The sequence below is a fragment of the Lagenorhynchus albirostris genome, chromosome 2 (genome assembly GCF_949774975.1).
Source record: "Lagenorhynchus albirostris chromosome 2, mLagAlb1.1, whole genome shotgun sequence".
NCBI lineage: Eukaryota > Metazoa > Chordata > Mammalia > Artiodactyla > Delphinidae > Lagenorhynchus > Lagenorhynchus albirostris.
This window is the reverse complement of record NC_083096.1, coordinates 46,380,419-46,403,338: the sequence shown is the minus strand read 5'-3', so window position 1 is coordinate 46,403,338 and position 22,920 is coordinate 46,380,419. Positions and strand designations below refer to the sequence as shown.

The window sequence follows — 22,920 nt, the reverse complement described above, 5'->3', positions numbered from 1 at the left end:
AATACATACTGGATTTTGAAGACAGTATGAAAAAAGAATATAGACTATCTCATTAATACATTTAAAATATTGATTATATGTTAAAATAATATTTGATATGTTGGATTCAATAAAATGTATTATTAAAGTTAATTTCACCTATTTTTATCTTTTTAATATGATTACTAGAAAACTTTAAACGATGTTTTTCACATTATCTTTCTACTGACATGCTGCCCTAGATGATTTCAATGGCTTGTTCTATTCCTCCCACTTACTATTTTCTTTTTCTGGAGAAACTTAATACTGCAGTCACAGACAGTCTATCTGGTTTCATGTTTTGAGTTCAAATAACATTTGCTTTATTCATTTCAGAAAATGAGATGTGAAAAATTTGAAACCACTAATTCTTTATGATTACATAATAGATTTCAATGAAATATTTTGACTTGATCAGTCTGGGAAATTTAGGAAACATCTTTTTTTCCTGTAGCCTTACCAGGACAATAACTTTTCTTTCTTGGATCTGTTGGTACTTTGTCCTGAGAAACGCATCAACCAAATTGGAAGTGAACTGGGATGTATGTCACCTCTAAGCCTTAGACTGCCCAAGTCCAGTCCTCTGTGATTCCAAGGCTTAAGGGAAAATCACCTTTGCACATGTCATGTAAGCATAAAATAGCTTTCAGGCTCCATGCCTGTGGGGCCTTAACCACAGGCTGCAGAGCCATAGATTCAGAAAGGCTGAGGTGTGGGGACTTCTGGAGGATTTTAGGAACAATGCTCTGAAGAGACAGTGCAGAATCTAATCACATGACAGGGTGCCAGTCTTTATTACATAGTCCTGGGTCTATTTCCCACAGGTTACTTGAGCCACTACTGGGTTTTTTGAGCTCAGAATGGTACATTTTCTAAGAGAACAAGTATTCCACCCGGGCCTATAGTTAAGTTTCCCTCCAAGGATGGGAGGAGCAGGGACAGCTTGTCTGCTGCAGCTGCTCCAAAGGAACAGCCTCTGATTTGATGAAACTGCCTTTGACACACAGCTGGGAAGTGAACATAATGCTTGGGAACTTTCTGCCTCATTGGAGGGAAGTAAAAAGTGTCATCTTAGCATAAAAAGAAAAAGAGAGAGCTCAATTCCCAGAGGTAGCAGGCAACGAGCATTAACTAAATTGTCAGTTTGGAGCCAGTACTCCCTTGATGAGCCTGGTTTTTCTAAGACAGCCTCTGAGCCTCCACTAAGCCCAACTTTAGTGTTCTCCCTGTTTGCACAGCTTCCCTCCCCAGCAGGAGCTCTCCCACTGACCTTCCAAACCTCCCACACCATCAGAGGCTACAGAGGAAACCTGTTCTCCTGGGAGCTGAGGCTCAAGTGTGACACAGGAACCTTGCCCTTGAATGGGTCCTCCCTCTACATACTCCCTCCATGTACCACACTGGTTCATGAGTGGATTTCTGCTGTGTTCCCAGGTGAACACTCAGTCTGAAGGCCCCTGATCTGCAGGTAGACTCCAGGTCTCAAAGAATCTCCCAAAGTTTCTTTCTCACCCTGAGGAGCATAGAGATGCAAAATCTAATGGTTATCCCCTACTCACTTCTTGTTTCTGGGAACATTTATGGAGAGAAAACCAGGTAAATGGAAGCTTGAGCTGCATCTCCTACAAGCTGGGGCTCTCTGCCCCTTGGAAAGAACTGAAAGCCTCTCAGTACTCTTTGAACAGCTTGTCATCTTGTCACTCACATCAGTTCCCAATCCAGCTGGACTCGATCAATATCATCCATCAGCTTCATGAGCTTCTTCTTAAACTGATGTTCAAAACGCACATCATCCTCAATAACGAGAGTCTTCTCCAGCTCTCGGTCAATTACCTGTAAAGGCCAGTGGGAAGATACCTTATGAAAAGTTGATACTTATTTATCTAATAAAAAATAGGTATCAAAAAGTCAAAAGTATGGTAGCACAACATGTAGTAGCTCATAACTGGAATCTAAGCAGAAGTCCATCAACAGTAAAATGGATAAATAAACTGTGGTGTATTTACAGCAATGAGTGTAAATGATCTACAGTTAAATGCAAAGTTATGGGTGAAGCTCACAAATGTAATGTTGAGAGATTGAATGGAACCATACGGTGTGTACACATAATAAAAGGAAAAATGTAGACAAAATTATTCTGTGCTGTTAGAAGTCAGGAGAGTGGTCACCCTTGGGGAACTGATGGCTAGGAAAAAACGCAGAGAAGGGCTGTGCTTCTGGGGTGCTGGTAACCAGTTTCTTGATGTAGGTGCTGGTTAACCTGGCTGTATTATTTAATTTGTGAAATGTCGTTGGCCAGTATCTTATGATCTACATATTTTTTCCTATAAAATTTAAAGTTTATCTATAAAACAAAGTTTCTTGAACAAAAAAAGATAGGCATAGACTGGATCAGTAAAAGGGAGAAGGCCCTTTCAAGAGGACCTTCTCTGGGGACTCTCTTTTCTTGTGGGAACTGACCCTTAACCAAGAACCCCACACTTTAATACCACCTGTATCAATGTCTGATCTGTAAGACAGGGGTTCAAGTCCTGGCTCTGCCCCTTCTTGCCTGAACAAGATAACTATTTTCTCTTGGGTAAAATGGGCCCATCTCTCCTAACCCATCTCACATGACTTCCCGGTGATTTCTTATACTGAGTCACTTGATAAATGATGACATGCTAGATAAACACAAGGCATTCCTACTACGGATGAGGAAGCATCACTAGGAGTGCGGTCCCCAGAACGTGGGTGTCTTCCCCATCATCCCAAGTGGCACCAAGGCTACCCTTCCTTGTTTGTCACTGGCCTTGTGTCAGAGGGAGACATAAGGCAAGGACAGCTTCCAAGCACACTCCCAGAACAGTTATGGGTTCACTTTATATCTGGCCCGAGTTCACCTACAAGGTCCCACTCTCCTTCCTCCTCATTAAAGAACGGCACATTGAAATGAAGCGTTATTTACCTCTTTCCAGACAGAGTAGTGGCTAAGGAAGCAGCCAATTTCACCCCTAGTTAGAGGCCTGGAGGAGTAGGGATCTCGATATCCTGGCAGCATTTCAATATTCAGGGCCTTCAGCTGGCTTGTGTTGAGTGCCCTGCAAGACAGAACATGCCCCAAAATTAACAGGTTGAGAGGTCCCCACCACAGAAGCCAGAAGGAAGAGTTCTGCATATTCCCCGGAGCCTTTCTGCACACTGAGAAGGACTCCTCATGTTTCCCATTCTTCCTTACAAGCTCCTCAGGGTTAATGTGTTGTGGTAGCATTATGAGCTTTCTGAGGACAAGAAAGAGTCTTATACTTTATATACCCCTCGCAATGCCCGACACAGTTCTTAAGTGTCATCACTATTGACAACTTTGAAAAGGTATTTTCCTAGTGAAGGAGAATGGCTAACAGAAAGCTTAAATACTATTAAACACTGGAAGGGATGAGGACAGGAAGGAATCAGAAGAGAAATTGTGTGTATGTGTACATCTTTCCTTTGGACATAAAAAAAGGTTAAAGATAAAAATGCAGAGAGAATCTTGTAAGCAAGAGAGAAGTGACTCACTACATACAAAGTATTCTCAGTAAGATTAATAGCTGATTCTCATCAGAAACCGTGGAGGCCAGAAAGCAGAAGATTGATGTATTCGAAGTGCTGACTGAAAGAGACCGTCAACCAAGAATTCTATATCTAGTCAAGCTAGGCTTCAAAAATGTAAAAATTAAGATATTCCCAGATAAACAAAAAGAGTGTCACTAGTAGATCTGCTCTACAAGAAATACTAAAGGGAATCCCTTGGGCTGACACGAAAGGAAACTAGACAATAACTCAAATCCACATAAAGAAAGAAAAGCACTGGTAAATATAACTGCATAGGTATCAATAAATACCAATAATGTAAGTGTTCTTTTGTTTATAACTTTCCCCTTATCTGATTTAAATTATAGCTGCATAAAGCAATAAGAGCAAATAATGTATAAAGAACATTATGTATAAAGAAATAATTTGTGTAACAATAGAACAAAGGAGGGGGGAAGGAATGAAGCTATATAGTAGCTAAGTTTTTATATAGTATTGAAGTTAAGTTGGTATTTTTTTATTGAGGTATAGTTGACGTATAACATTAGTTTCAGGTGTACAACATAAGGATTCAATATTTTGTATATTTTGTGAAATGATCCCATGATAAGTATAGTTAGCATTCATCACTATATAGCTACAAATTTTTCTTGTGATGAGAACTTAAGATTTATCCTTAGCAACTTTCAAGTATGCCACACAGTATTATTAACTGTAGTCACCACACTGTATATTATATCTCATGACTTATTTTATAAAAAAGTTTATACATTTTACCCCTTCACCTATTTCATCCACCTCCCAATCCCACCTGTGGCAATGAATCTGTTCTCTACAAGTTTTGTTTTGTGTGCTTTTAGATTCCACATATAAGTGATATCATATTTGTATTTCTCTGACTTATTTCACTTAGCATAAGGCCCTCAAGGTCCATCCATGATGTCACAAATGGCATGACTTCCTTCTTTTTCATAGCCAAATAATATTCCATTGTATATATACACACATATTTTCTTTATCCATTCATCTACTGTCAAACACTACGTTACTTCCATGTCTTGGCTATTATAAATATTGCTGAAATGAACACGGGGGTGCATATATCTTTAAGTTAGTTTTTAAATTTCCTTTGGATAAATACCCAGAAGTGGAATTGCTGGATCACATGGTAGTTTATTTTTTTTGAAGAACATCTGTTTTCCACAGTGGCTGCACCAATTTATTCCCAACAGTGAACAAGGGTTCCCTTTTCTCCACATCCTTCCCAATACTTGTTATTTCTTGTCTATTTGATAACAGACAGTCCAATAAGTGGGAGGGGAGATCTCGTGGTTTTGATTTGCATTTCTCTGATGATGAGTGATGTTGCTCAACTTTTCATGTATCAATACCTGTTGGTTTTCTGTATGTGTTCTTTGGAAAAATCTCTATTCAGATCCTCTTCCCATTTTTAAATCAGATTTTTTTTTTTTTTTGCTGTTGAGTTGTACGAGTTCTTTATATATTTTGAAAGTTAAACCCTTATCAGATATATGACTTGCAAATATTTTCTCCCATTTGGTAGCCTGCCTCTTTATTTTGATGGTTTCCTCTGCTGTGCAGAAGCTTTTTAGTTTGATACAGTCCTACTTGTTTAATTTTTTGTTGTTGTCACCTTTGCTTTTGGTGTCAAATCCAAAAACTCATCACCTAAGCCGGTGTCAAGGAGTTTATTCCCCCGTTTTCTTCTAGGAAGTTGGTATTAATATGAACTAGATTGCTATAAATTAAGATGTTAATTGTAATCCTCAGGGCAATCACTGAGAAAATAACTAAAAATATATATAGGAAAAGAAACAAAGGAATTAAAATGTTAAAGTAGAAAATATCTTTTAAACATAAAAGAATGGACATTCTTATGCCTCATAAGAATGGAGGCATAGAGGAACAAATAAGACATAAGATGTATCGAAAACAAATAGAAAACAGCAGGTGTAAATCCTACCTTATCAGTAATCACATTAAATGTGAATGGATTAAACCCTGTAATCAAAGACAGAGCTTAGCAGAATGAGTTTTTAGAAAGACGATCCAGCTATGTGCTATCTACAAGAGACAGACTTTAGATTCAAAGGCAAATAGGTCTAAAGTAAAAGGATAGAGAAAGATATACCATGTAAACAGCAACCACAAGAGAGCTGGAGGAGCTATACTGCTGTAATATCTGACAAAAAAATTTAGACAAAATTACCAAAGGAGAATATTTTATAATGGTAAGAGTCAATCCATCAGGAAGACATAATTATAAATACATATGCATCTTACAATAGACCAAAAACATGAAACAAACTGACCTAACTAAAAGGAGAAACAGAAAATTCAAAAATAGTGGGAGACTTTAATACCCCATTTTCAGTAATGTATAGAACTAGCCAGGAAACAGAACCAATTAGACCTAACATTTATAGAACACTCTACCCAGAAGCAGCAAAATACACATTCTTCAACTGTACGTGTAACATTCTCTAAGACCATGTTAGACCATAAAGACTATACAGACCATAAAGCCTCAGTACACTTAAAATGATGACTGAAATCATATAAAATATGTTCCACAATCATGATGAAATTAAAAATTGATAGGAACTTGGAAAATTCAAATATATGAAATTAAACAACACACTCCTTAACAGCCAATGAGTTAAAGAAACCACAAAGGAAATGAGAAAATATTTTGAGACAAATCAAAATGAAAACATAGTATACCAAGGCTTACAGGATGCACCTAATGTAGTACTTAGAGGGCTAGTTACAGCTACAAACGCCTATGATAAAAAAAAAAACTCAAATAATCTGCTTTTCCATTTTAAGAAAGTAGAAAAAGAGCAAAGTAAACCCAAAGCAAGCAAAAGGAAGGAAACAAAGACTAAAGTGGAAATAAATGAAATAGAGAATAGAAAAATAGAGAAAAAATAAGACCAAAAGTTGGTTCTTTGGAAAGAACAAAATTGATAATCCTTTAGCCAAATAAACGAGAGTAAATTCAAATTATTAAAATGAAGAAAGAAAGAGGGGGCAATCCCTACTGACCTTATGGAAGTAAAGAGGATAAGAAAATACTATGAATAATTATACACCAACAAATTAGATAACCTGAATAAAATGGACACATTGCTAGAAAGATACAAACTGACTCAAGAAATAGAAATTCTAAATATACCTATAACAAAGTAAAGAGGTTGAATTAGTAAAACAAAATGTCCCACAATACAGTCCAGAACCAGAGAGCTTCACTAAAGAATTCTGCCAAACATTTAAAGAATTAACACCAATCTTTCATAAACTCTTACCAAAAATAGAAGAGGGAGCACCTCCCAACTCATTCTATGAAGTATTATCTTGATACCAAAACCAGAAAAAGCCATCACAAGAAGACTACAGACCAATATCCCTTATTACTATAAATAGAAAAATCCTCAAGAAAATACAAGTAAACAGAATCCAGCATCACATAAAAGGCATTATACATCATGACAAGTGGGATTTATCCCAGAATTGCAAGGTTCGTTTAACATGTGAAAAAAAGTCATGGATGTTTGTCTGTTAATTATTAACAGACAAAAATCACATGATCATCTCAATAGACATAAAACTTGACAAAAATCCAACTCTATATGGATTAAATGTTTATATTCCCCCCAAGTTCACATGTTGATGTTATTAGGAGGTGGGGCCTTAGGTCATGAGGGTGCAATGCTCATAAATGAGATTAGTGCCCTTATAAGAAGAGACACAGAGCTTGCTTTCTCTCCTCTCTTTGCTGTATGAAGGCACAAGAGGACAGCCACTTACAGACCAGGAAAGGGTCTCGCACTGTAATCCAGCCATGCTGGCACCCTTCTCTAGGACTTCCCCGCCTCTGGAATTTCGAGAAATAAATGTTATCTGAGCCACCTGGTCTATGGTAACTTGTTACAGCTGCCCAAACTAAGATACCAATACCCTTCCATGATAAAAAACACACAACCGAATCAAGGCCATCTGTGAAAACTCCACAGCTAAGATTGTATTTAATGGTGAAAGACTGAATGCTTCTCCCTAATATCAGGAACAAGTCAAGACTGTCCACTCTTACCACTTCTATCCAACATTGTACTTGAGGATCTAGCCAGGGTAACTTAATTGGGTAAACAAAATAAAACGATATTCAGGTTGGAAAAGAGGAAGTAACACTATCTACATTTGCAAATGACATAGCCTTGTATAGAGAAAATCCAAAGGAAAACACACACTGTTGGGCTGCACCTTGAAGGCCTTCAAGCCTCGTAATTGCCTGGTCTCAAGAAAGAGGGAAGAGCCCAGAGAGAGAGACAGCAACACCAATGGTTTATTGGCCAGGGGATCTTACAAGTTGAAATGAAAGGTCCTGGAGAAACACTCCACCGTGTATGGCAGACAACAGGCAAGACACAGCAGCCATCTTTGCTACCTAGGAGAGGAAAGAGGCTACCATTTATAGGGGGGAATTGACTTCAGGTGGGCTCATCAGTTACCAGGGAAACCAGTGGCTGGGGCAGGGGGCAAGTTACTGATTAAGCCCTATAATTAAGATAATTGGATAGTCATGTGAATGAAGCCGGCACTGGTCAAGCAGAGAATATACACAGAGCAAGAGAACAGCCATCTGGAGTGGCCTGACCATACACTCCACCCCTAAGTACCCTGCACGACCCTTACAGTCTTGGTCTGCCCCTCTTCTGAGATATCCCTGGGCTCAGGTATGCAGAGGTGCACTGCAAACAAGCACCACAAATGCAACACAAACAATAGCAGCTAAGGAGTACCAAGAGTAAGCCAGGGGCTTGGCTCGCAGGACAGGAAGGTGAGAGTCTGCAGTCGTCCCCAACGTGGTCACATTAATGACGTCAGCTTTCTCTGGCATCTTACTGCAGACCCAGTAATCCGACTCAGTTTGCAGTAAGGCCACTGTTTTTGCCCAGTCCTCAAACAGATTCCCTCCACTGATGCTAGGGATGGAATGTGATGTTTCAACAGGCACAATACAGGGGAGATTATGACCATTAAGCAAATTATAAGCAGTAACAGCATTCTGAGATCATACCCTCGCCTGTGGTTTTTTGCCTGGCCTGATGTACCATACAGCCTGTCCACCTTCAGTCCCCACAGCCCAGCTGCTGCTGAATTACAGAGAGACGGTATAACAACAGAGCACAAGAATAATATAATGGTGCCTTTTTCCAGTAGGGCGTCCTGATTAATTACCTTAGTAGTCTCAGGTGGGGCCGGGTAGAAGCTAGGTGAAATCTTTCCAATCCTACTGCCCACAGGGCGGCAAATCCAAACCACCGGGGACTTATCTGCCAGTCCCAGGGCCATTTTATAATGTGTTTCCCTGAGGGTAGATCCTGTGGAAGGGCAAAAGTGAGTTATTGTCCTGACCGATAGTTGGCAATGGTCCGTTGGTGGTCAACAGCTGAACTTGGATGGTGTTGACTAGTTGCCTCAGGGTTAACATGGCATAGGCACTGGGATGATAGCTCCTGGGATGTTCAGTTTTAGTCTGTAGGGCTTGAATTAGCCTCCTGGAAACTTGAGAGGGCAAGTTTCCCATCTCAGTTGTTGTTTAAATCATCCATTTATCCTTTCGATTAGCCTGGCAGCAGTGGGGTTGTAGGGCAGATGGAAATACCAGTGTATGTCACTTTTATCAGCCCATTTCTCAACTTCATGGCCGGTAAAGTGGGTTCCTTGGTCTCCATCGATGTCCATGGGGTTCCTGTATGTCGTGCACGGCTGTTCTAGATCCTGCAGAGTGGTTTTTTGTGTTGCTCCAGGACTCCGGTAGGCCTTTTGTAATGTCTTCCACCTGCTGTAACATGTTGCAGACTAAACAAAGCGTTTGTATTCACTAGCCATCCCTGTGCAGTCAGATGAGCCATGAGCATGGGGCTGATGTTTCTAAACTGGTCAGAGACTCTGAGGTTAACAGGACATCATCAATATAATGGAAGAGAAAGACATCTCTCATGGTGGTCAGTTGCCTCCAGTCTGGGGAAAGGAGCTGCTCTCCATCTGTATCCTGTGGGACAAGGGACCTCTGACCTCGTCCCAATCTTCTTCCTCTCCTCCATCACTCTTGGTAGGATACCACACCTTGGGGTCCCAATTTGACCATCCAGGCTCTCTTGACAGCCCCCATTCATCAAGGACAGCAGCCACAGGGCCCCATGTGCTAGTGGACAGCCACCTCAGGATTACCCCCACAACTTTTCGTTACCTGTCCTTATTTCCCAACATTTTGGTGCTCACAGGAATTTCCTCAGCCTCCCGGCTAGCTCGACAGTTGTTGAACTGCACCCCGTAGGTCTGCAAGCTTTATAATTATTCAGCCTCGAGACTGAAGAAAGAGCCCAGACACAGCCACAAAGACATCAATGGTTTACCGGACAGGGGGATCTTACAAGTCTGAAGCCAACAGTCCTGGAACATCACTCCACTGTGTGCGGCAGACAACAGGCAGGACGCCGCAGAAATCTCCGCTACTCCAGGGAGAAGGAGTTTACCATTTATAGGGGGAATTAACATCACGCTTTCTCATCAGTTACCAGGGAAACCAGCAGCTGGGGCAGGGGCAAACATGCAGGTAGTTACTGATTAAGCCCTATAATTAAGGGGATTGGATAGTCATGTGAGTGAAGCAGAGACTGGTAAAGCAGACGTACAAAGAGCAAGAGAAGAGCCATCTTGAATGGCCTGACCATACACACACACACACACACACACACACACACACACACACACACTATTAGAACTAATAAATGAGTTCAGCAAGGTTGTAGGATATAAGCTCAGTATACAAAAATCAACTGTATTTCTATGCACTTAGCAATTTGCAATCTAAAAATGAAATTAAGGAAACAATTCCACTTACCATAGCATCAAAAAGAGTAAAATACTTAAGAATAAATTTAACAAAATTAATGCAAGACTTGCACACTAAAAACTACAAAACATCAAAGAATTAAAGCTCTAAATAAATGGAAAGATATCCCATGATCATGAATCAGAAGACTTCATATCGTTGAGATAGAAATTCTCCCCTCAATTGATCTACAGCTTCAATGCAATTCCTATTAAAATCCAAACTGTCTTTTTTTGTGTGGAAAATGACAAGCTAATGCTAAAGTTCATATGGAAATCCAAGGGACCTAGAATAGCCTAAACAATCTTGAAAAACAATAACAAAGTTGAAGGACTCATACTTCCTTACATAAGAAGCTACTGTGAGGCATAGGGACCGGTGTACACATCAGTGGAACAGAACTGAGAATCCAGCAATAAACCCTTATATTTAGAGTTAATTATTTTTTGACAAGGTTGCCAAGACAATTCAGTAAAGGAAACGAATAGTCTTTTAACAAATGGTGCAGGGACTAGATAACCATGTACAGAAGAATGAATTGGACCCCTACCTTACACCATATAAAAAACTAACTCAAAATGTATCAAAGATCTAATGTGTAAGAGATACATATAAAAGATAAAACTCTTAGAAGAAAACACAGAACCAAGTCTTTGTGGCTTTGGACTTGGCAATGGATTCTTAGATACAACACCAACAGCACAAGCAACAACAAAAATATAAACTGGACTTCATCAAATTAAAAACTTTTGTGTTTCAATGGACACCATCCTGAAAGTGAAAAGATGACATAAAATGGGAGAAAATATTTGCAAATTATATATCTGACAAGAGGCTTGTATCCAGAGTATATAAAAAACTCCCACAATTCAACTAGTTCTTCTTGGTCCGTATGGCCTATGAAGGAGATTGGGGCTATTAGAGGTATTTGAAACAGTGGTTCCCAAACTCTAGTGCATCCAAGAATAGGGTTGCCAGATTTAGCAAGTAAAACACAGAATGTTCAGTCAAATTTATATTTTGGATAAACAGTAATTTTTTAGTATAAATAAGACCCATGCAATGTTTGAGACAAATTTAACTGGGTATCCTGTATTTTATGTGGCAACCTTACCAAAGAATCACCTTGACACTTCTTAAACGTAGATTCCCTACAGATCATAATTCAGCGGCTCTGGGACTCAGGAAGCTGCCCTCTTAACCAGCCCCTAGGGACTCTGACATGGGTGTCCAGGCCACACTTTGAGAAACACTGATGAGATTCTCTAAAGGAGTCATAAAAACTTCCACAACGGCTTCTAGTCATACTCCTTAGAGCCATTCATATTCCAAATTCACATATAACATGGAATTGCAGGTTTTGCAAATATCTATGCCTTGAAATAACAGTGTCAAATAAAAAAGCAAAGCAAAGCAAAACAGAACAACATCAATAACAAAAACCCTTGAAGGAATCTAACTGGGTACCCTATGTGACTTTCCTAACATGTTCCTGGGAAAAGTGATCAGCCCAGGCAGACTGTGGCAAGCATCTCATGCAACAGGAGACACAGACTGTTATGCATTTTTTCCATTTACTTTCTTCAGGTCACCCCAGGTTAGACGCTTTGCTCTAAATCAGGCTCTGAATGCAACTCTGATCGCATTCCTTCCAATGCACTACAGGGCTGGAAACCACCACAACCACTGGAAGAACCCCCAGAGACAGTGGAAAATCACAACCAGTGCAAACCTTCAGCATAATGAAGACCAGAGAGCACTGGATGGTGAGTGGATTTCTGCTCTACTCAGTGAAATTAACATATATAAGCTACTATGAGTCATAAAGTTTTCCCAAAGTAGGCTGCACTGTGAAGACGTGTCTATCTTGCAATGAGTGCAGATTCCTCCCACCAAGACTAAACCTCTGTCAGAGAGGGTGCATCCCCACTCCAACCACATCTGCAAAGGCTCGAGGAAAAACCCCAACTCACTTTCCATCCACAGCCTCGACAATCTTGACTTCAATCTCCTGCTCGTACAGGGTACGTAACATCCGGTCCCGCCTGTCCTTTCTACGCTTCAGGTTTATCATGAAAATCTAACGCAGGAAGAAAACAGGAAAAGAAACACAGATTAGTCAACTCTTTTTCTAGGCTATTTGAAAAGTAAAGTAAATGTAATGAACAAAGTTTTGGAATAAGGATTGGAAAAGACAGGGAAAACTGTGGTGAAGATTTATTTATATTTCATATCAGGTCAAAAAGTTATTCTTCAGGAGGCCAAAGGTAAATCAAACCTAAAACATATGAGATGAAGGGGGTAGGAAGCAGTTTGGCAAATGGTTAGATTTATCAGCAGACCTAAGTTTACTAAGTGTTTGCCTTGGACCAGTTCCTGTGCGTCAGTTTCATCATCTGTAAAACTGAGATAATACTGGTCCTGTCACCTGGGTACAAAATATTAGCTATTCTTATCATTTATATCCACGGTAGAAAAATTTAAAGTCATTCAAAGAATAAGAAAAATCTAGTCTTAACAAATTCCTTTTAGTTCCAAAGGTTCCAAATTGAATTACCAAGGTCTTAATTTGAGTAGCTTCTTTACCAGAAGTTTTCAACTCCCTTAGAATTTTTCTGAAAGAAGTAGAGAGAGAAAGGGTCCTGCACTTGGTGGTAGCCCTTTGGGAAAAGGCGTCATTTCCACATCACGTGGATCTGAGGGAAACCTTATAGAGGGGACACATACTGGTCCATGAAGTCCCAGAAATGTGCATTCAGATTGTCCCGCATGAGGACTGGGTCTTCCTGCAGCCCCTCACCTCAGCCCCTAAATTCCCAATGACTGCACTAAACACACACATATCCTGAAGCTACTACAGGGAGTTACACAGATAATGAGGCTGGCCTGATTATTCCCAGATTTAAGGAGCCAAATAAGTACCCAAAGGCTCATGAATGTTATTACAGATATCTATGTGCTTTAATAAGGTTCTTTTCTACGAGCAGTAATAAACTCACTTTGTCCATTAAACTAGTCCTGCAAAAGAGGGAGACTTCAGCTACCAGTAAGAAATACTGAATAGCATGGGAAAGGAGAACCCTCCAGGAATAAGCCGGATGACATTGGCTTCATCCTAACGACCCATCTAGATGACTTTGAGGAAGACGTTTCATGTTCCAGGGTCCAGTTCCCTTGTTTGTAAAAAGAGGGAGTTGAACAACCTCATCTCTCAAGACCAGTACAGATTAAAATGTCTATGATATGTGGTTTATGATAAAGTTTGCTTTATGCTGTCTAGAATAAGGAAGAAACTATGTCTTACAAGCAGGCTGGAGTTCAGACTTTACTGGGGGTTAAGCTGTGGTTCACACAGTCGTTATGAATGTAATCATCAAGATGCTATATGTTTTACTGGATCAAAAGCTAAATTAACTAAAATTTCAACTCTTCCTTACAAAATATTCTCACTTCTATCCATTTATACAGCTCTGGGCAAAGAACTGATGGGGGAGCAAGATGTCCTCTTTGAAGAAATCATCCATCTGAATCAGAGCAAAGTGGATTAGGTATCATGAAATCATGATTTCATTACCTCCGTTGTTTATCTAACTGGGCAATTATTATTATTTTGTTTGTTTGTTTGTTTTAACATCTTTATTGGGGTATAATTGCTTTACAATGGTGTGTTAGTTTCTGCTTTATAACAAAGTGAATCAGTTATACATATACATATGTTCCCATATCTCTTCCCTCTTGCGTCTCCCTCCCTCCCACCCTCCCTATCCCACCCCTCCAGGCAGTCACAAAGCACCTAGCTGATCTCCCTGTGCTATGCGGCTGCTTCCCACTAGCTATCTATCTTACGTTTGGTAGTGTCTATATGTCCATGCCTCTCTCTCGCTTTGTCACAGCTCACCCTTCCCCCTCCCCATATCCTCAAGTCCGTTCTCTAGTAGGTCTGTGTCTTTATTCCTGTCTTACCCCTATAACTGGGCAATTATTTTTTAAAAAACAATTTCTGTGGTGACTGTATTTGCCTTGTTACCTGGGATTTTAAAACTTAATGAGTCATGTTCATTTATATTTCATTTTCTTCCTGTTTAGAATCATACTGTGATGGGCCATGTTCCATCTCCCAATTTTATGGCTATGGAAAGGAATGGGCATTTCCTCATGTGTTCACACGGAGCTACCTGAGGTCACTCCAGGAGAGCAAGACAAAACAAAAAACAAAAAATTGACAGAAATACAACAAAAAGTCCCCACAGATCCAAGACCTCTAGTCTGGGAAGACTTTAGTAAATAACAATCCTGCCAGGACAAGTGCAATAAAAATTGCAGCCATGAAGGAAAAACACAGACGGCTCGCTCATACTTAGTGAATAGTAAACAAACAAAAAGCCACACAGCCGAATGCAGCCCAGACACCACCAACAAGGTCACAGAGTACTGGGAAGGTTGAAAAGGCCCCTGAAAATCCCTTTTTCCACTATCCTATCTCTGTTCCGAGCACAGAGATGACGACCAGGGTTCAGGAGAGTAGAGTCCCCCTATCTGCATCCTTTACAGAGTTGGCCTTTTCCAGAAGGCTTCTAAGAGTGACCCAGTCCTTCCAAATGGAAGACCAGAGCTAGAATATCCTGCTTTGTCCCATTGTATCTGCTCTGACTTGATCCTCGTTGGAATGTGTTTATAAAGGGAAAAATGAATATATGTAAAGACCCTTGAGTTCTTTTACCTGGAGACCTGAGAGCTGGTGAGAGCTGCAGGGAAGGAAAGCTGTAGTAATATGTGGAAGTGGGTTCAGTGCCTGGGTGGTCCAACTTTTCTGCAGCCCTGATTGTTTATAAAACTATGTACACTTTAGTCTAATTCTTCTCTACCACACTTAAAATCATCTTGTCTCATCCTGCCCTCTGTGGAAATAGCATAATAGCTGCTAATTCCTTTCCACTTAATATTCATGAAATACTCCTTTCCATTCCTGAAGTCTGCCTGCAAATACATTTTATAGAATAAATTCCAATTTCCAGTTCCAGCAGCAATTTAAGATGGCTGTACTTTGGGGACCTGTATGACATAGTACAGGGGGATAAACAGGGCATTTTCTTTCAATTAATCAATGGCAATGAGCATGCAGCACAAAGCTTGGCTTATAACATATCCAAAATTCACAGAAAAGTTCTGTCTCAGTTTTGTGGATTCCTGAGGCACTGTCCTAGCTTCTAGACCACCAAGCTCCTGAACACTGATCAGCAGTTATGTGACATGAGGGACCCATGAAGGATTCAGGGACTTGGAGTCTCAATTCTGGTCCCACTAGGTATCTGCTGTGCATATTACTAAGACAGGCATCTCTTTATATTTCTGCTTCATTCTTTACACAATTGAAACTTAATAATAAATATGACTCTCAGAGCACTATTATGAAGTTCTTGCCTGCTGAAGGGAGAATTTTAGAATAGGTTTCTTTTTTCACTTTTGCTTTGTCCTCTAAACTCTGCCCTCCAATCTTTTCCCATGGAAAAACAGCAGAGAGAAAATAAAGCAAAGAATGTTCCAGAATGGTTTCCGCTTACTCAGAATAAAGTTAAAGTCCTCCAATACCTAAAATATATATCTTCCTTACCTTACCCTTGAAGCTTGATAAAATATGGCAATATCTGCTCCTAGAAAACATCACTTTCATGACTAAATAGTAACGTCTTTCTGACTCAATCATTAATTTACTTTTACCATGATGCTCCTTTTTTAAGATAAGTGAACTGAGGCACAACAAAAACTGAGAACCTTTTCCAAGACCTTGGTTTCTTTTCAGCAGCCAAGCTGGTCTGGCTGGCTCCCAGACGTGTGTCAGGCTTGTGTTCTGATACAAACATATAAGCATGACGTACACAGGTGCACAGGTGCACGTGCACATACACACAGACACCTTTCCTACCTCATTGAATCCCATCTTGTCTGGATATTTAGGGACAACTGAGACGAACTGGGAAGGTTCCATTGGAGGATGGTCAACTGGAAGACACGAGAAACACACAGAGTGTTTTGTTAGTGAGAGGCTCAGAGAACAGCATTCCAACCACAGGTCTGACCTCTAGAAACACAGCCTGCATGTTCAGGGCAGGGGATAACTGCAGTTTTCTAGGACTGAGTGGCTATATAAGAACCCCAGATGGTCACAACGCTGGTTTTGAGAGCACCTGTTTATATGCAGACTGCAGTATTTGCTCCATTTCCCTCAAGAGCTATTTTAAGAGCATTTGAAAGGTAGTCTAGGGTAATGATTTAGGGTGAGGGCTCTAAAGTCAGATGACCTGGGTCCAAACTTTGGTCTAGGAAGGTCTGGAGCAGACAGGTGACCTCTCTAAGCCTGTTTCTTTGTGTGTAAAATCAGGATAATAAAAGTGTATCTCTTAGAGTTATAAAATTTAAATGAGACCTACATGCAAAGCGCTAGCCACAGTAGATGAACACGGTAAATGCTCAATAACTCCTAGCTACTACTCACAGTGGCCCATGATGAAAGAGCTCAGAAATAGGCTGGACTTTTTTCTAAAGAATGGTTTTTTTCTATATGTTTAAGATTGTAAAACTCTGGGACTATTTTATTTTAAGATCCCATCCAGGCAGGTTTAGCTACAGGTACTCAAAAGGTCCTTTATTTTAACACAAACTCACCTCCAAGGCCCAGCCCACATCCCAGAACTTGGTACAGGGCTAACAAGGAAGTTTCCAGATGGGAGGGGTGTTGCATCTCAAGTAATAAAAGTTTTATTTATTTCATACTCTAAAAAAGCTTTCTTTATAAACTATATATTTTAAAGGTTGAAAGTAATATTGATTAAAGAACCTGAGAAGGTCTTGAAAATTTTAGTATTTCACAAACTCAAAGTACTCACTTGGTTTTCCTTGAAGACATAATACAAGGAAAATGTTAAGTGAGAGCTGGTAACTGGGTTGTTTGAAGAACTATAGTTGATGGCCATTGCTACTGTTCACCGGTATCCATTCCCCTCTATTTCAGGCATATGAGAGGGGCTTTTCCACCTTCAGGTTAGTCATGGCCACATGAGTTGCTGCCACTCAACTCTCCAAACCCTCCTCCCACCCCTGCCCCAGCCCCACTTCAATGATCTTAGCAGCCTATGTTGATATGGAGAAGCTAAAACATTGAAGCAGCCTAGAATGATGTGCCAACATGTGGAGGACAGCTGCCCAGGAAACATACGAGGACCACTGTAGACTTTGCATAACAAGAAACGAGCCATTGTTGTATGAAGCCAACGAGATTTCAGCATTCTTTGATATTCCAGCATAACATCACCTGTCCTGATTGAGATCCTGTCCAAAGGGTATTATTTGTTTAACTTAGCCTCCACTGGTATATTAAAGAGAAACCACGACATCCAGTTTCACTTATGATCAAACGATGTGAAACCGTAGAAAGTAGTGAAACAGGTTTCCTAAGCCAAACACAAGAGTTGGTCTTATTATTTCAATCTTGATCCTAACCGTCACATTTCTATGAGTACACAGTGTGTGTGTTTCTGTTTCCCTCAGCAACACAGAATATTTTGGTCCTCCCTGCTTCACCTCACTCCATTAATTTCTTTTAAAATCAACAGATGTTGATTGTGGGGTCACCATGTACAGCGTTAGGTTTTTACGAGAAAAAATCTTAACATACCAACTCCTTCCTGTTCATGTTGTTTGAAGAGCTGTCTGGCCCTCTCTCATCGGGCCTTAGACTTGGGAGGGCGGTATATTTCGGGTTACCCTTTCCACCCTGTTGGTCTCTGTTCAGCACTCACATGGGCTGCCTGGCTTTAACAGTTCAGCCAAAGAGTCTGCTTTTAGCCACTTTGCTTCCATCAAACATGGGTAGTCATTGTGTTCACAGGACAAGTATCCCCCCAAAAGCCACAAGTGGCTGGTCCTGAAGACCACCGTTGAGCAGAAATATGAGACACAGGCCTGGGTTTTGTCACTGAAGGTAGAGCTAAGCCATAGGGAAAAACAGGAGATGATATTAATTAGACTTAAGAAGCTTACTATGTGGGGAGAAGGGATGCATCTTTGCTGACATCAGACTTGAAGATTAGGTACATCCCAGCTTTTGTTTGGGATCATTTCTGACTCCATCATTCATAATTAATTCAGTTCCTCTTTGAATCCCTCTCCATACATGTCCCTCACTCTACCACCAATTGGGATGTGCTTCATTGACTCCAGGATAGTTTCAAGATCTAGGAATAATAATAACTATTGGTATAGAGATCTTACTACTCACTGCACTCCGGGCTACACTCTTGACATATGTAATTACATTTATTTAATCTTCATAACATGTACCACAGGATAGATCTGAGTATCCCTATTTTTACAGATAAGGAAACAAAGACTTAAATAACATGCCCAAGATCACAGAGCTCATAGAGCTGGTATTTGAACCTAGGTCTGACTCCTGCACCTGAACCCTTAACCCCCACTCTCCTCTACCCCCAGAGCTAGACCTTGGTAGCCATTAGCATCAAGTTGGCCTTGGGCAACTGGGCTGGGTTCACAGTAGCTCAGTTAGGTAAGTCCTCGCTCCTTTGTTGCTCTTTCTGTGGTCTACACTGGTGCACACCCCATCCAGTGTACAATGTACCAGCCCAGTCACGCCCAGAGATATATTGGAGGGATTGTGCTTGGAGCGAATCCTAACACTTGTCTATAGTTTCTCCTGGACTTCTTCCATGGCCGCAGCCACCACCCTAGCTCAGGTCCTCCCTCACTCACATGCTTGGGCCATTTTAATATTTTTCAAACACTTGTATGCTCTTCGTCTTGCCTCGTTATAACTGATTATGCACACTGTTGCCAAAATAACCTTCTTCCTTAGGCATAGCTCTATTCTTGACCATAACAGTCACACTTGGCACTTAAGTGCTTTACAATTTGTTAACTGATTTCATAATCACCATGTCATTTTATCTTCACTTTTATTTTGGGGGGGGGTGGTATTGTTTGTTTTTATAGATACAGAAATTGAGACCAACCCAGATGTAGTCTTGCCAAGGTCAAATAGTGAGTGATTGGCAGAGCTGGAACTCAGTTTTAGATCTTCTGACTTCAGATCCAATATGCCTAATGAACTTTACATGACATTCTGTTGCCTCAAAATGTCACTGAGAAGAGGTACCTAAGATTTCCCATCGCCTCATGCTCTGATTTGCACAACCAATCTCCTCATGCCTCACAACCCATTTACGACTATCACCTTTACAAGATCCAGCCTCCTGCCTTTCATCTCCCAATTTTCCATACAGCTCCTAATGTACTAAATGAGCAAGTACATGAAGAGGGCTTTTAAAAGTGTTAGCCAGTGCCGCCACGCCAGCTGCCATAGGAGCCACAGCCGGAACTTGGAGAGGTCTTTTCTCCTCACCTGGAGGGAAGTGGAAGTGCCTTGGCTCCAATTTCCCCACTTTTGCACACTGACCATGTATTATATGCCAGAAATATTACATGGGTCCTGAAGATGTAAACATAGGTAAATAAACATAAAAGACTCATTTCAGACAGGAGGACCTTCAAGATGGCAGAGGAGTAAGACGTGGAGATCACCTTCCTCCCCACAAATACATGAAAAATACATCTACATGTGGAACAACTCCTAGAGAACACCTACTGAACGCTTGCAGAAGACCTCGGACTTCCAAAAAGGCAAGAAACTCCCCACATACCTGGGTAGGGCAAAAGAAAAAAGAATAAACAGAGACAAAAGAATAGGGATGGAACCTGCACCTCTAGAAGGGAGCTGTGAAGGAGGAACAGTTTCCACGCACTAGGAAGCCCTTTCACTGGCGGAGATGGGGGGTGGCGGGGGGAAAGCTTCAGAGCCACAGGGGAGAGCGCAGCAACAGGGATGCAGGGGGCAAAGCGAAGAGATTCCTGCGCAGAGGATCAGGGCCGACTGGCACTCACCAGCCCAAGAGGCTTGTCTGCTCACCCGCCAGGACGGGTGTGGGCTGGGAGCTGAGGCTCGGACTTCGGAGGTCAGATCCCAGGGAGAGGACTAGGGTTGGCTGTGTGAACACAGCCTGAAGGGGGCTAGTGTGCCACAGCTAGCCAGAAGGGAGTCTGGGGAAAAATATGGAACTGCCTAAGAGGCAAGAGACCATTGTTTCGGGGTGCACGAGGAGAGGGGATTCAGAACACCACCTACACGAGCTCCAGAGATGGGCGCGAGCTGCATCTATCAGCGCGGACACCGGAGAAGGGCATGAAATGCTAAGGCTGCTGCTGCAGCCACCAAGAAGCCTGTGTGCGAGCACAGGTCACTATCCACACCTCCCCTCCCAGGAGACTGTGCAGCCCGCCACTGCCAGGGTCCCGTGATCCAGGGACAAGTTCCCGGGGAGAACACACGCCGCGCCTCAGGCTGTTGCAACGTCACGCCAGCCTCTGCCGCTGCAGGCTCACCCCGCATTCCGAATGTACCCCTCCCTACCCCCAGCCTGAGTGAGCCAGAGCCCCCTGATCAGCTGCTACTTTAACCCCATCCTTTCTGAGCGAAGAACAGATGCCCTCAGGCGACCTACATGCAGAGGCGGGGCCGAATCCAAAGCTGAACCCTGGGAGCTGTGTGAACAAAGAAGAGAAAGGGAAACCTCTCCATGCAGCCTCAGGAGCAGTGGATTAAATCTCCACAATCAACTTGATGTACCCTGCATCTGTGGAATACATGAATAGGCAACAAATCACCCCAAAATTGAGGTGGTGGACCTTAGAAGCAAATGTAGACTTGGGGTTTGCTTTCCGCATCTAATTTGTTTCTGGTTTTATGCTTATCTTAGTTTAGTATTTAGAGCTTATTATCATTGGTAGATTTGTTTATTGATTTGGTTGCTCTCTTCCTTTTTTTTAATATATTTTTTCCTTTTCCTCTTTTTGTGAGTGTGTATGTGTATGCTTCTTTGTGTGATTTTGTCTGTATAGCTTTGCTTTTACCATTTGTCCTAGCATTCTGTCTGTCCAGTTTGGTTTATTTTTTGTATCATTTATAGTGCTTGTTACCATTGGTGGATTTGTTTTTTGGTTTGGTTGCTCTCTTCTTTCCATCTATCTTTTTTTTATTATTACTTTTTTACTTTTTACTTTTAAATAACATTTCTTTTTTATTGTAATAACTTTCTTTTATTTTTTTCTTCTTTCTTTTTCTTTCTCCCTTTTCTTCTGAGCCAAGTGGCTGACAGAGTCTTGGTGCTCTGGTTGGGTGTCAGGCCTGAGCCTCTTAGGTGGGAGAGCCGAGTTCAGGACATTGGTCCACCAGAGACCTACCGGCCCCACATAATATCAATCAGAGAGAGCTCTCTCAGAGATCTCCATCTCAACGCTAAGACCCAGCTCCACTCAATGACCAGCAAGCTACAGTGCTGGACACCCCATGCCAAACAACTAGCAAGACAGGAACACAACCCCACCCATTAGCAGACAGGCTGCCTAAAATCATAACAAGTTCAGAGCCACCCCAAAACATACCACTGGACGTGGTACTGCCCACCAGAAAGACAAGATCCAGCCTCATCCGCCAGAACACAGGCACCAGTCTGCTCCATCAGGAAGCCTACACAACCCACTGAACCAACCTTAGCCCTGGGGACAGCCACCAAAAACAACGGGAACTATGAACCTGCAGCCTGTGAAAAGGAGACCCCAAACACAGTAAGTTAAGCAAATGAGAAGACAGAGAAATACATAGCATATAAAGGAGCAAGGTAAAAACCCACCAGACCAAACAAATGAAGAGGATATACGCGCTACATGAAAAAGAATTCAGAGTAATGATAGTAAAGGTGATCCAAAATCGTGGAAATAGAATGGAGAAAATACAAAAAACGTTTAATAAGGACCTAGAGGAACTAAAGAGCAAACAAACAATGATGAACAACACAATAAATGAAATTAAAAATTCTCTAGAAAGGATCAATAGCAGAAAACCTGAGGCAGAAGAATGGATAAGTGACCTGGAAGATATAATAGTGGAAATAACTACCACAGAGCAGAATAAAGAAAAAAGAATGAAAAGAATTGAGGATAGTCTCAGAGACCTCTGGGACAACATTAAACACACCAACATTTGATTTACAGGGGTCCCAGAAGAAGAAGAGAAAAAGAAAGGGGCTGAGAAAATATTTGAACAGATTATAGTTGAAAACTTCCTTAATATGGAAAAGTAAATAGTCAAGTCCAGGAAGCACAGAGAGTCCCATAGAGGATAAATCCAAGGAGAAACACGCCAAAACACATATTAATCAAACTATCAAAAATTAAATACAAAAACAAAATATTAAAAGCAGCACGGGAAAAACAACAAATAACATACAAGGGAATCCCCATAACGTTAACAGCTGATCTTTCAGCAGAAACTCTGCAAGCCAGAAGGGACTGGCGGGACA

At 41.2% G+C, this 22,920-nt stretch overlaps 1 protein-coding gene across 1 annotated transcript in view; it reads right to left on the bottom strand.

The window, feature by feature from the left end:
* The window catches only part of COLGALT2 (collagen beta(1-O)galactosyltransferase 2), a 147,170-nt gene that overhangs the window by 31,397 nt on the left and 92,853 nt on the right, over window positions 1–22,920 (bottom strand). Inside the window, exons 7-10 of the mRNA XM_060131833.1 lie at window positions 16,416–16,492; window positions 12,466–12,572; window positions 2,966–3,098; window positions 1,724–1,851 (exon numbers count right to left, since the gene is read on the bottom strand). Of these exons, the coding sequence (XP_059987816.1) occupies window positions 1,724–1,851; window positions 2,966–3,098; window positions 12,466–12,572; window positions 16,416–16,492 (445 nt within the window). The remainder of the gene's footprint in view (window positions 1–1,723; window positions 1,852–2,965; window positions 3,099–12,465; window positions 12,573–16,415; window positions 16,493–22,920) is intronic.